At 37.0% G+C, this 14,130-nt stretch overlaps 1 protein-coding gene across 1 annotated transcript in view; it reads right to left on the bottom strand.

The window, feature by feature from the left end:
* Positions 1 to 1,528: 1,528 nt before the first annotated feature.
* Positions 1,529 to 14,130, bottom strand: part of LOC109410771 (dual specificity protein phosphatase 18) — a 30,826-nt gene continuing 18,224 nt past the window's right edge. The window contains exons 2-3 of the mRNA XM_029879231.2: positions 2,662 to 2,905; positions 1,529 to 2,594 (exon numbers count right to left, since the gene is read on the bottom strand). Coding sequence (XP_029735091.2) covers positions 2,265 to 2,594; positions 2,662 to 2,905 — 574 coding nt within the window. The 3' untranslated portion in view covers positions 1,529 to 2,264. The remainder of the gene's footprint in view (positions 2,595 to 2,661; positions 2,906 to 14,130) is intronic.

A 14,130-nucleotide genomic window follows, 5' to 3' on the forward strand; every position in this document is an offset into this window, starting at 1 on the left:
CACCTTACAAATGTCAATTTCTTGATTTTGCTTTGGCTGACCAAGCCATGTGGGAAATTACACTGTTGAAAATGCTTTGACATCCATGTGCACAACAGAACATGTGCTCGATGAACAAATTGAGATTTGAAATTATGAAAAGAAATCCACGTACTCCGGTGAGACTCGAACTCACGACTCCCAATTCGCTAGACGGGCGCTTCTATTCCTTCAAGCTACGGAGTCACTCGACTATCTCCGTCGCCAGCAGGCCTAGAACTGAACTCGATTCCACAATCGCACATGGTTATCTTCTTTTCACAATCCAAACCCCCTTCGGATGGGATTAGATGAACATCTAACACATTGTCTGTTGTGCACATGTATGTCAAAGCGGGAGAGGAAGTTATTTTTAATTGTCGAGAGCTTCGGGCACTGCCTTCCAATCACTTATTGGTATGGCAATTAGTGTGCAGTCGGACTCTCGACGGGTCGGTCCTCGGCCGACCGAATACGGTAAGGGTGACCGTAGCACCTTACAAATGTCAATTTCTTGATTTTGCTTTGGCTGACCAAGCCATGTGGGAAATTACACTGTTGAAAATGCTTTGACATCCATGTGCACAACAGAACATGTGCTCGATGAACAAATTGAGATTTGAAATTATGAAAAGAAATCCACGTACTCCGGTGAGACTCGAACTCACGACTCCCAATTCGCTAGGACCGACCCGTCGAGAGTCCGACTGCACACTAATTGCCATACCAATAAGTGATTGGAAGGCAGTGCCCGAAGCTCTCGACAATTAAAAATAACTTCCTCTCCCGCTTTGACATACATGTGCACAACAGACAATGTGTTAGATGTTCATCTAATCCCATCCGAAGGGGGTTTGGATTGTGAAAAGAAGATAACCATGTGCGATTGTGGAATCGAGTTCAGTTCTAGGCCTGCTGGCGACGGAGATAGTCGAGTGACTCCGTAGCTTGAAGGAATAGAAGCGCCCGTCTAGCGAATTGGGAGTCGTGAGTTCGAGTCTCACCGGAGTACGTGGATTTCTTTTCATAATTTCAAATCTCAATTTGTTCATCGAGCACATGTTCTGTTGTGCACATGGATGTCAAAGCATTTTCAACAGTGTAATTTCCCACATGGCTTGGTCAGCCAAAGCAAAATCAAGAAATTGACATTTGTTTAATGGAGTTTTAGGGCCTGAAACAATGCATTACTGGTATATTTGGTATGGGGATGATGTCTGGGTTTCAAAAGATGTTGTTCCTGCCTGGACGCCAAAAATGGCGACCAGACATCCAAGATAGCAATCTTAAATCCTAAATAGCTTCTTCAAATTCAAGATAGCGTCTTTTTCTTAAGAGTTTGAGGCTCAAACATTAAAAGCCAGATAAACGATATGGTTTCTGGAATCATGAAATGGATTTCTGTTAATTTTATGAAAGTGCAATATACATCAACATTTCGCTTGAAATGGGGTTTCGAAGGCACGAGAAAGGCGCCATCACCACTAGGTGGATTAATTAGGGTTTTTTTTTTATAATTTAGCTTTATTTGTTTGTATTTTTATAAACAGTACATAAATGTCCTTACAATCGTAAATTCAACGAATTTAGATAAATAATGATTAACCGTTAGATATCGAAAAGGATTCAGAGACGAAATTCGACTATCACAAAAATCACACCGAGTTTATGTGTCTTATTTTGATCGAAATGATTCCAATTACAACACTAAGATAACTGAAATATTACTGTAATAATAAAGAACGTTTTCAAGCAAAACTGAATTTTGAAACGAGTAGCTCCTAAAACGAGTTCCGATATTGTGCCGAATGTCTATTATTTATATTCAGAAAATGTCTTCTATTTTCGTAATGTTACCAGTATTTCACCCACAGCACATTCGAACAACCGACATCTGCAAACTTCGATATACTTACAGCGGCGAAATTCTGGTGAGCCTTATTGAAATCGTGCGAAACACTTATTTCTTATCTTAATCTAAACGATTCCTGTAGCGAACCTAACTCTTAGTATACATATTTGGTATCAATACTTGTGTGAAGTGAAAACACATCATTCCAGAACTAAATTAATCAGCGCGATTAAATATTTGAACTTGTCTTCTTTAAGCCTACGGTCGACATTCACGCGCCGGAGTGCGTCCTCTCGGTGTCTTATATGGCGAATACATACTAGATAGATCATCTTACGAACGGGGAATCGAGATCGGAACGCACTGTGACGCGATAGAAACGTCTGGTCACCCGTCAACGGCGGGCAATGTTTCGCCGGAATTTGTGGTAGAGCATCTCCATCGTTCGGAACTCCGGTTCGTAGAGGTCCGGCAGCTCCTGGTCTAGCGAGTGACAGTAGACCATCGATACTGAGCGGCGACCGGTTTGCTTGAACTCGAACTCCATCAGTTGCTTGACGAATGCCACGTTTGGCCGGATTTGCGGCCGTCGTGCCTTGATGTGTTGGTAGGCGTCCTTCAGGCTCATCCGGTGGTACTTGATGAGGTAGGCCAGGCAGAGGGAAGCCGATCGACTGACACCGACCACACAGTGAACCAGGGCTATACCGTTGCGTTGGGATTCCTGAAACGAAGGGATAGAGATGTTGATCATTAGCTGAAGTTCAGTGATTAGACGTTAGTGATCTCACCTCTTCAATACGATCGGCCACTTGGTTAAAATATTGGTCCAGATCCGTTTCGCGGTTGTCCTTGACGGGTACTCGCATATAGTTGGTATCATCACAGGGCAATGGAGTGTTTGGAAGTTCCGTTTCAGTCGTGGCGTTGATCACCAGCGTAACGCCTAGTTCCTTCATTGTGGGTACTGTTGCTGCACTTCCGCCGCACAGGTATAGGTTCCGGAGAAGTTTGGAAACTGCTGTGATGGAATATCTGTAAGTGAGATTGGAAAGTTAGCGTAAGTCCAGTGAAGCTATAGGAACTGAGTTCGAATCTATGAAACCATAAGATTCTTCACGTCCAATGTGACATTCATATCCCATTCGAAAAGTCATTCATCTAAATCTCTAGCACCCCAGCTGGCACCCTGCGAGCTTCAGAATGCCTTTAATAGCGCGCCTGCCTGTCAAACGTAGAAATACGTTCCTCGCAGAGCAAAAGCGACGTTCCTTTCACCCTGGTACAACGTCCCCATTTTCCATTAACACACTCCCGTAGCAATACTCATAGAACTGCACGCGTCTTCCGCCCAGCATAGCAGCTAGTCAGCCAGCCAGCGCAGCGGAGGCCAAACTGCTCCACATTACTCATGCGATTCGCGCGTGTGAAATTCCTTTCGCCAGTCGTCAGCACTTACGACCGGCGTCGCCGCCACCGCGGTTCCGTCCATATGGGTCCCGGTCGTCGTCGTCGTCGTAAAAGCTACTGTAATTAACCTCCCGCGCCACCGTGGCGTCCCGTAGTAAGACTCCCACCGCACAAACAAGCGCCACATTGCTCTCAAGTGCGAAAGTAACAAAGAACATTTGGTCGTCGTCGGAATGTACTGTACAAGCAATAATAATAATGGAGTCGCCTGGTGCCTTGTTTCTAATAATAGTATTTTTGCATAAGGCAGAAGATTATTATTATTATTATTTATTTTTTAACTAAAAATTTTGAAAGAGGGAAATAAGGCAGAAGAGAACCATTTGGACATTTCCGTCCGCGGATTCGACAACTTGAAGCTACGGTAACTACGGGCTGTGGAAGATGAGATCTGACTATGGGTAGATTTTGGCGCCCAATGAAGGTCACGTGTTGTCTAAGCTTTACGTTTACATCAATGTCAGAAGATTACGTGAAAAAAATGCTAGACGGATGAAAAAGGAAGAACATCTGTAGCTGTCGATCTCTTATTCAACTTGAACTAATGAACCATCTGAGATATGTATCGCCTTACATACTAAATATACTAATACAGAAAAAGAATGCGATTTCATACTTAGTCATGGAGGTGAAATAAGGATAAGTACATCTGACAGGATTTGGAAGCAATTTTTAAGGCTTCTGTGCATTCGTTTTAAATGCAAATTCAACACATAGAACCTTCGTGAAATCTTCGAGCACAATAATGTTATGGTAAACTTATTTGGTATGATTTATGTAGCATTCTGGTATGCATTCACGGTTGGGTTTCTGAGAGTATTAGGGAAATTCAAAAAAAAATATAAAATGATGGCTCTGGTTGAGTCCATGAAGGATTTTTTCCCTAAAAAGGAATAAATGGAACTGAAGATCATTCACATACCATATACTATAACTGATAAACACTTTTGCAAAGTATACTATACACAATTTTTGAGATAACCAAAACAAAACAAAAGCATTTTTTTAAATAAATATATACGATTGTTCCTTTAAGCATCTTGACAAATACAACAGCATGATATTCCAAGAAATACAACGAATTTCAAATGAGTTTTGAAAATTTTGTGGTAAATTTTCAAGGAGTAAACAACAGAAGAATTATCAAAGAATTTTGATCAAATAAAATAAATAAAATAAAAGCGTGCAAGCAAGACTGTTAGAGAATAGAGCACTGCAAATGCATATTGGAAATATTACATCTATAGCGGAGCACTACAACTGCGTCAAATTGGACATCACGTATACAACACAGAATATAAATTTTGCCCTGTTATCCTAATAGATATCAATTTCCGATGACAGGATGACGAGGTTTCATAAATGTTGTTGGTCCATCAGTCAATCCTGTAATCGTATTTTCTCTGGCAGGTTAACTTTTGTTTGCAACATTAGTTGCTTTCATAGCTTGAGTTTTGTCAAGGAATTTCTAATCCAAAGGGGGCCCCACGATGAGCGCCATGTTACAAAAATAAAAGAAATTAATTATTATAAATAATTAACACATCATGATACACATACAACCCTACAAATGCACAATTTACAAACATCATAAATTGACGCAACAGGAAACAAAACATAAATGTGCCCTGTTATCCAGATGGATAACTCCTTCCGATCACAGGATGACGAGGTTTAAATAATTGGTTTGGGTCCATCAGTCATCCTGGAATTGTATTTTAGTTGGCAGTTTGCCTTTTAGTTGACAGTCTTTTTGTTGTGTTCAAAGCTTGGTTTTGTCCAGGAAAACTTATCCTAATCGATCATCTTGATTCAGGTTCTATTACTAGAGTTGTGCAACTTGAAGTCCGTGTCAGGGAAAGGTTTGAAACTCTAGTATTTAACAGCTGAACGAAATGGCCTGAAAGTTGGCAATCAAAATAGAATTGCATTTCATGAGCCTCAATTGTGCCAGAACCCTATAAATGTACATTAAAACTTGGGGAATATTAACAAGTTAAAATAAAACATGTAACACAAAGAATGTACGAACATAATAACACATTTAATAATTATTCTGTCTTATTTATGTAACAAATATTTATACCCGCAACAAGACTCCATAAACAATTTCGCAAAGCTTATGACAACACTTATAGACTGAAAGGTTTCTTGAATAATTTGGACACAATTCTGAAAAAAAAATTCAAGGGACCAATGCACGAATTTTTGGTCAGAATTTGTTCAGAACTTGTCTTATCAAAATGATATTTCTCCAACCAATATTTAAAAAGTACACTAAACTTAATTTAAGGAAAGCAGTCATTGGCTTGGAATAATATATAAAAACATAATCTTAAAAAAAAACAAAAACATATTTTTTGTTTTTTTTTTTATAAAATTGGTGTTTTTTGTTGGATTTAATTTTTTTTTTGACTATTTGAGCACAAGCGTGTTGTATACACAACATCCGAAGAGTTAAAGGAAAGCCAACAAAGTACTTATTAGTGCAAGAATTTTTAGAAAATTTGTAATGGAAAAGCTCTTATAAATATGGTAAAAGAATTAAAGCAATTATGAAAAATGTGTTGCTCATTGATTTCTTGACAATTTCTAGAATTAAGATTTGAACATTATTTATGTTGTCCTCTCTTACAATCCAGATTTTCTGAAAATTCATATTGATTTTTTTTTTTTGATAAGATGCGTTGAGCTTTCTCTTGTGAAAAAGTTTTTGGTTTAATTACATAGTTCTGGTCATAAGCATTTAAATAATAGTGAACAGAAAGAATATCTAAAAAAATCTTTTTGTTTTCTTTTGAGAACTCGCCTATTTAACTGTTACATCAAATGAAATGGATAGCAAAACTATAGTAAAAATAAACATTTCAAAAATATCCGGTCCATTAAAGGCTCTTATTTTTTGTAACCTTTCGATATTTTAAAAATGTCTCAGCACACCGACATGTCGATGCAAAAAAATTTTCGCAGCCTTACTTCTATCCCTGCATCTTTTCAAATAACTTTGCAAATTTTGCATTGTTTTGAGTATTGTAACAGCTTCAATAATATTCACAACACTTGAGATAAGTTTTAACCTTCCGACTTCATAAAGAAAAAAATAAATAAATTAATATATAAAAGGGTGGAGCGAACCTAGTGTGACATTAAAATCACCTGACTATCACGCCGAATCCCTCTCCCGACAAACTCACAAAATGTGAGTTTTTCCTTGGGAAGGGAAATAAAACGTGGGTACCAAGATGAACGCTAGGGCTAAAAATTTCGTTAATACTGATAAAACAAATAAAAAAAATACAAAAGGAACTTATTATTCTTTGGTTTGATTGGCTTGTATCGGTGAATTGGAAAATAATTGGATAAAAGCCAATCAAACCAAATAATAGAAAAGGTCCACGGTGATTATCCTTAACCGATAAAAAGAACTTTACAAATTATGCATTGATGTTAAAAGGACTTATGGCTTTGGAGCGCTCTTAAAAATGCAATCTGAATTCAATTTCCTTTTCACAATATATAATTTTTCACTAGAATTCTGGTGACAAGTGCTTAAAGCAACAAGCTGAGATTTCTTCACGAATTCCACCAGGAATCCCTCAAAAAATTATCCAGCTGCTTCTAGGATTCTTTCAGGAAACGCTCAGGTATCTTCTGATTGTTTTTTCCTGGAGGAAAATGTTTTTCGTTTCTACAAAAACCAAATTGTTAAAAAAAACTGGTTTTTGGAAAAACGTGAAACATTTTCCACCAGGAAAAAAAAACTGGAGATGCTTTGGTCCTTCCTCGAAGTGTGTATGAAAACCTATTTTTAAAATATTGCGCCATTAATCAAATAAAAAAAATGAGGAAATACTTTCAGTTTTGCCTTAAGGGATTCTTTCGGGAATTTCTCAACTCAAGGGATTTCCAAGGGACTCCCTCAAGGATTCTTCCATGGATTCCTTCGTGAGTTCCTCCATGTATAACTGGGGGGTTCTGAAAGTGATTGTTTCAGGGCGTTTTTATAATAAATGCTTCAGGAATTCCTTCCACGATTCTTTTAGAATTTCTTATAGAGAAATAGTCATGAGTATCCCTACAAAGATGTATTATTGAACTCCTGCAGGGGTACAACCAGAAATTACCCCAGGGTTTCGTTGCAGTGATTCCTCCAAGGATTCCTTCAAGAAAGCTTCAAGGTATTTTATCAGACGTTCCTTCGAGAATTTCTCCAGGGATGGCCCGTAAGGCCCTTCAGTAATTGTTTCAGTGTTCCTTTAGAATTCTTCGAACTTCTCCTGAGATTTCTAAAAAACTTTTTCAGAGATCCCATTAGGTATTCGGCAATTCCTCGTATGATTCATGCAGAAATTTAAAATGTATTCCTTTCCACGTATTCATTTAGATTTTCTCTACGAGTGTCTGCAGGAACACCACCAGTAATTTCATCAGGGTTCAGGGATTTTTTTCTGGAATTTTTGCACAAAGAAGATTTCTGCAGGAAATCCTTGAATAATTCAGCAAGAATTATTTCCATGCTTCCTTCAGGTATCCCTTTGAAATGTATTCCTGTTCTTGTATTTCTAAAGAAGCTTCTTAAAAAATCGCGAAAGATTCTTTCAGGAATTAGTCCACGGATTTCTTCAGGAATACCTCCAAATATTCCTCCAAGAATATTGGTATATTTTGAAAAACTGCCTCCAGCTCCCCAGAATTTATTTAAAAATTCTTACAGGGATTCCTGTAGTAATTGTTAGTGCAAATTCTAAGAGAACGTTAAAAAAAATCTAACGGAATATTTGAAAAGTTTCTTAAGAAACCTCGAAGGAAAGTTTTTGGACAAATCCCTTGCTGAAATTCCTAAAACAATCCTTAAAATACTGATGAAGTTTCTTGAGATATTTTCGAAAGAATCCCTGAAGAAAATCCCTATGAAATCTTCAATCAAATTGGTAAAGGCTATTCTTGGAAGAATCTCTGGAGGAATATCTGAAGGAGTCCTAAAAATGGACAGGAAATAAACTATGAATTATATACATTAGTATTACATATAATTAAATATATTTATGAATTCCTGAAGTTATTTATTGTGAAATTTGTGTAAGAGTTTCCGAAAAAAATATTGTGGAAGAATATTTGAAAAAAAAGTCCTGTAGAAGTCTTTAAGAAATCCCAAGGAGCTATTAAAAAAGTTCTTAGAGAAATCGTTGGAGAAGTTTCCGATGAAATGTGTGGAGAGTTTTAGAAGTATTTCTTGGAGGAGTTTCAGAAGAAAATCATGAAAATGCTTTTGAAGAAATCACTTGCTGAAATTCATGAAAAAAGTTCTTAAAATATCTTGAGATATTCTTGAATCCCTAAGGAATATCCCGATGAAATCTTCAGTCGAATTGCAGTAAGCTTTTCTTGGAAAGGCCCCTGGAGCAATATTTAAAGGATCCTCAGAATATTCCAAATGGAATACCAGAATAAACTCCTTGGGGAACCCTTGCTAGAATTACATGAAAAAGTTATAGAGATATTTTTAAACGAATTCCTGGAGAAACCCTTTTATAAAACGGAAGATTTATGGAAAGTACTCTTGGGGAGATCCACAGACGTACTCGAGCAGAGGTCAAATACTGACGATCAAAACCGTGATATTGGTATGATTGATATACAGGGGATGGCCAAAATGTTTGGGATAGGCAACTTTTTTTCTCCCACAAAAAAAATCAACATGCTGTAACTTTTCATAGAGTGCATCAAAAAATCTCAAATTTTGACTGTTTGTCAACCTATTATGTGTGCATCACTGGTACAAATTTGGGCTCGATTGATTAATTTTTCGCGAAGTTAGAACCGTTCGCGTAAAACACTATTTTTTAGACAACTCATTTTTGAACTGTCATATCTCGGAAACCAGTTAACCGAATTGAATGAATTTTTTAACGTTTATCAACAATATATTGATGCTTAATACGACGTTATGTAATGTAATATTTTCTCACGGCGAATTAAGTTATATCGGGTTGAAATTTTAACCCATATAGAGGAAAATAAGTAAAATTTACAATACCACACAAAAATTATTAAATGTGTTCTTCCTTCAATCTAAATAGGCTCTAATATATCTGATTAGAGATAATTTGAGAACAGAAGTGGAAAATCTTTGGATATCAACACTAAAATTTATTGACATTGATGTAAAAAAATTACATTTTTTCGAAAAAAGTCCAAAAAGTGTCAATCCATGATAACTTTTTTCCACGTTTAAAAAGTATCTATGTTTTAATAGTTTGTGAAGCATTTACATATTGTTAGTGCACGTTCAAAATTTCATTCAATTCGGTTTACTGGTTTCCGAGATATGACATCTCAAAAATGCGATGTCTAGAAAAAGGTGTTTTACCCGAACGGTTCTAACTTTGCGAAATATTAATCAATCGAGGCCAAATTTGTACCAATGATGCACATATAATAGGTTGATAAACAGTCAAAATTTGAGATTTTTTGATACGCTCTATGAAAAGTTATAGCATGTTGAACTTTTTTGTGAGAGAAAAAAAAGTTGCCTATCCCAAACATTTTGGCCATCCCCTGTACGAGGTAAACGAACTAAAATTAATAGCAAAAAAATGTTCCTTGAACTTCTAACCAATAGCAAAGTTTGATATTTGAAGATCAACCGAATAACTCGCTGCTATTGTTTAGCTCTCAAGAGAGCTTAATATGATATGATGACGTTGTTCGAGGAGTAAATTTTAGCTATTATTTTGAGTACTTTTACATCTTATGCCAAACAAACCAATAGCACCTTTTGATCTCCATATCAAAATATGCTTTTATTGTTTTTTTCCTCTACTCGGGTATTTATGAAATTCTTTAAGATTTTTCTATAGATCAGAAAAACGGCTAAATGAAGTACTGTTAGATCACAAGAAAAGTCCCTAAAGAATTTCCCATAGAAATTTCTGGGAAATTTGGATGCAAAAATTGAATTCCAGTGAAAAAAATCTCCTAGAGCTTAGTAGAAATTTTAGAAAATTTTCCGGAGAAATAATTCCTACTGGAATCAAAATAATAATGTGATAATCTCAGGATGATTCCCTGCAGGATTATCTGGATGAAACCCTAAAGAAATTTCTAGTGACAGACATGTGAGAACTTCCGGTGGAATCCTAAGATTTATTCCCAAAAGTTTCTTTTGGAAGAAGAGATACTTGTATGAATTCTGGAAGAATTTCTGAATAAAACCATTGACAGAATTTCCCAACGAATTTCAGCAGTAAGCGTAAAAAAACGATAACGAAAAAATCTAAAATAATGCGTGGAGAAATTTCTTAAACAAAACCCCTGGCGAATTTTCTTTGGAAGAAATCCAAAATTTCATTAGAAATCCATAAAAAAAAATTAGCTTGATGACATTTGGAATGCATTTCTGGGTTCCTAAGGAAATATTTAAAGAAAGCACTGGATGACCCTGGAGAACATGCGTAAAGAACCTATGGAATAGTTTCTGAGGAATTTCGTGGAAAGTTTTCCAGAGTTTTCTTGAAGAATCTTCTGGTAGATCCTTTATATGAATTTCATGGAAGCTTTTCTGAAAGTAATTTTGGAAAGATTTTTAAAAGAATCCATCATTGATTTTTGATTTTTTTTTATATCTTATCAATGTATAACTTATTGTCTATTGTATTTCTTGGCTTAGGAAATAAAACAACAATGTTATCATTTGGCAATTATTTTTTTCTAGAGCTACATTCAAACATATGTCCCACATTTCGAGGAAAAAGCCCCTTTCTCGCGGTCATTTTCGAAAGAAACTGCGAAAATAAACCGAAACATTTTCTTTTGAATAACCAAAGTGACAATTACTTCGCAAATTAATTCGACCATCGTTAAAAAGGCCATAAAATCTGAATTATAACTACCACCAGCACTTTGAGCCACACGCCACCGCGTGATGATTTAAAGTCGGTTTGACTTTTGCTGATCTCCCAAATTACCAACATCGTCGTCCACCGCTGGGAACTTGTTACGATGGTAACGTACCCGAAAAACCTTCGATTGTACCCGAAGCAGCAGCAGCACATTAGTCAAAGTCAATTAAGGTCTCTCCCTCCTCTAGGCAACCCAATCTCTCAAGGGGATGACAAAATTTGCGAAGCAAACGATGAACCGTTTGTTGACTGCCACACAAATAAATTGTGGTGCACCTGAGCCGGTACGGCTCTGATGTTCACATCTCATCAAAGCCAAGGAATTTGGGTAAACGACGACGCACAAAGCGCTTGGCAGCTTCTACGGTACATGTGATGAGAACGGATGTTTTAATTAGCTGAAAATGTAAGTTCGATCCCGGATTTGTACGTTATTTACAGCAAATAAGGTATATTTAGAACCGACCTATCCAAATGTAAAATCGACATTTTTAGAAATGCAGATAGAAAGGAATGTAACAAATTCGCGAGTTTGTTTGTAGGATGCACGGCATGAACCAAATTACTGTCACATTTGCTAAGCAACTACCTACCTAAAATGACTGACTAGAAGCTGTAGCGTGTAGCCGCAAGGAATGTCTCGTCTATGAGCCACATCAAATTTCACCGTTCAAGCCCATTGCAAAGTTCATGACTCGGTAAGGCATGTGTGCATATTCACTCTGTAGTTGAGATTTCAAAAAGATTCCCAAAGTCTGTCATAGTGTCATATCGCCCAAATGAGACTTAACAGCATTCCGAAATTTGCGCGCGACACATTCAGTTGGACCGTCGCGTCGGAATGAGGAAATGTCTAGATATACGCGTATCACACGCGTAACGTTCCCAATTCGACATTTTGCTATTTTTTGGCGCGAAACTCATGCTCCCGTAAGTGTCGTCACGAGGTACGAACATACCTCCACTTTATCCATTCCTAGTTACATCCATAATTATTTCTTCGTTGAAGCTAGTGACAAACTTACGTACCAAGCAACATCAAAGGCATTTCGCGCAGATGACTGAGATTTCGATGTGCTCACTCTGCACAGTGCCTAAGCCGGTTGAGAAACAAAACCAACGACGATGCTCGGATATCGTCATGCCAAAAATAACGAAGCGCGTCGTACATACGCTTCTGAGGCGAGCTTACTTATAACTAGGAGGGTTACTTCACACACCTTCGTTCGGGAAGGTGTGCGATTGTCAACGCTTTTGTTCGGTGATAGACAGATATGGTGTTACACATTTGGGATGACTCAAGTGTAGCTACATTTTTCTGGTAGATGTCTGTTGATTACGTAAAAGTGTCAATCAAGACCCCTCAGATCTAAGACTGTCATACTTTCAATGTTAGGGTGGGTCAGCATGATGAATTTCTCAGATTAGTTTCTGCATTACTATTTCGGACCCAAGCCATGCAAAGTTTGGGTGTCTTTTGAGAACAGGACAGGCACTTCACATTTGGAACGTTCAGTCAAGATTTGTTTTTTTTCATTACCGTGATTTTAAGACCGCGGCTAGTTCATCTCGGGGCCCACGGCTCACAGTGGTCCAGATTTGAAAATACCTGGCAAAAATTACCAAATCATAGTAGTCTGCTAGTTTTAGCCTATATGAATTTATTGGAACATTATTTAGCGCTCAATTAGATTTTAAAGGCATTTTCATTTTTTGTCGATTTCTTTGAACAAAATCCGAACAAAATTGATGTTTTTCATACAATTTTACTATACACTAGCTGTACCCGGCAAACTTTGTCTTGCCTACTGCGTTTTTTGACGTTTCAAGTCCCTAGTCAAGTCCAAGTCCCCGTTTAAAATACACGAAAACCCGATTTTCAAACTCTCAATTTTTCAATGTTTTTTGTCTCATAAACCTTCCTTGGGTGAAAACTAACAGAACAAAACTCAAACGACCCAAATCGGACCATCCGTTCGCAAGTTATGCGCGGTCCCACGTATGCCACTGCATTTTTATATATATAGATATATCATCATGGCGCTATTGTTTTGGCAGCTCTTGGCAGTTATATTTTTTCTTAACCGATTCTGCATACATAAACGAGCATTTGAACGGAATCTCTCCCGGGAGTAGCGGGGAGCGATTTGAAAGACACTTTGAAGTCGAACTGTAAGTTTTTCTCGTACTTATGACATGTAATGTCAATTTTGAAGCCAAAAGTGTTTTTGGTCACTTGCTCCATTGCAGATGTCTAATATACACAAACTTACAAATAAACTTTTGAAAGCAATTGTATTACTTATATCAATAGACTTTTGTAGTAGTTGAACTTGTTTGGGTTCTTTATCAAAAATTCAGCACTTTTTTCATCAGCAGCTATGCAGTGTTGTATCAAGATACAAAATCAATGTTACCAAATTTTTTAAATGCCAGTTAGTGCTCCTGGTATTATGGATAAATGCTCAATACACTGTATCCCATATAAGACATGTTCAAAAATTGAGTTTCTGCCAGCTTTTCTCAAAATTGGACCTCTGTGCGGCTCTACTTCACTTTCAAAGAATGAACTCACATTTTGTAAGTATGTTGGGAGTAAGATTCGATTCCAGGTCTTTGGTGTTATAGTCACGGCCTTTACCTATCACACAAGGTTCGCTCCTCATTCATTCTTGTTTTATAATGCTATGAAATCATAAAATTCATGTAGCTTGTCGAGGTTTTTAATTTTCCTGGTGCATCACTTTAGTTAAAGCTTGCCATCGTAGTGTTCGGTTTGGACTAAAAATGACGAACTTTCATAAAAGAAAAGGAGTTAACATCTTAACCTAAAATTATTTGGAAAAAAAATATATATTTTCCATAAAATGCCAATCGCCTGATGTTAAG

The sequence above is a fragment of the Aedes albopictus genome, chromosome 2, assembly GCF_035046485.1.
Source record: "Aedes albopictus strain Foshan chromosome 2, AalbF5, whole genome shotgun sequence".
NCBI classification, from domain to species: Eukaryota; Metazoa; Arthropoda; class Insecta; order Diptera; family Culicidae; genus Aedes; species Aedes albopictus.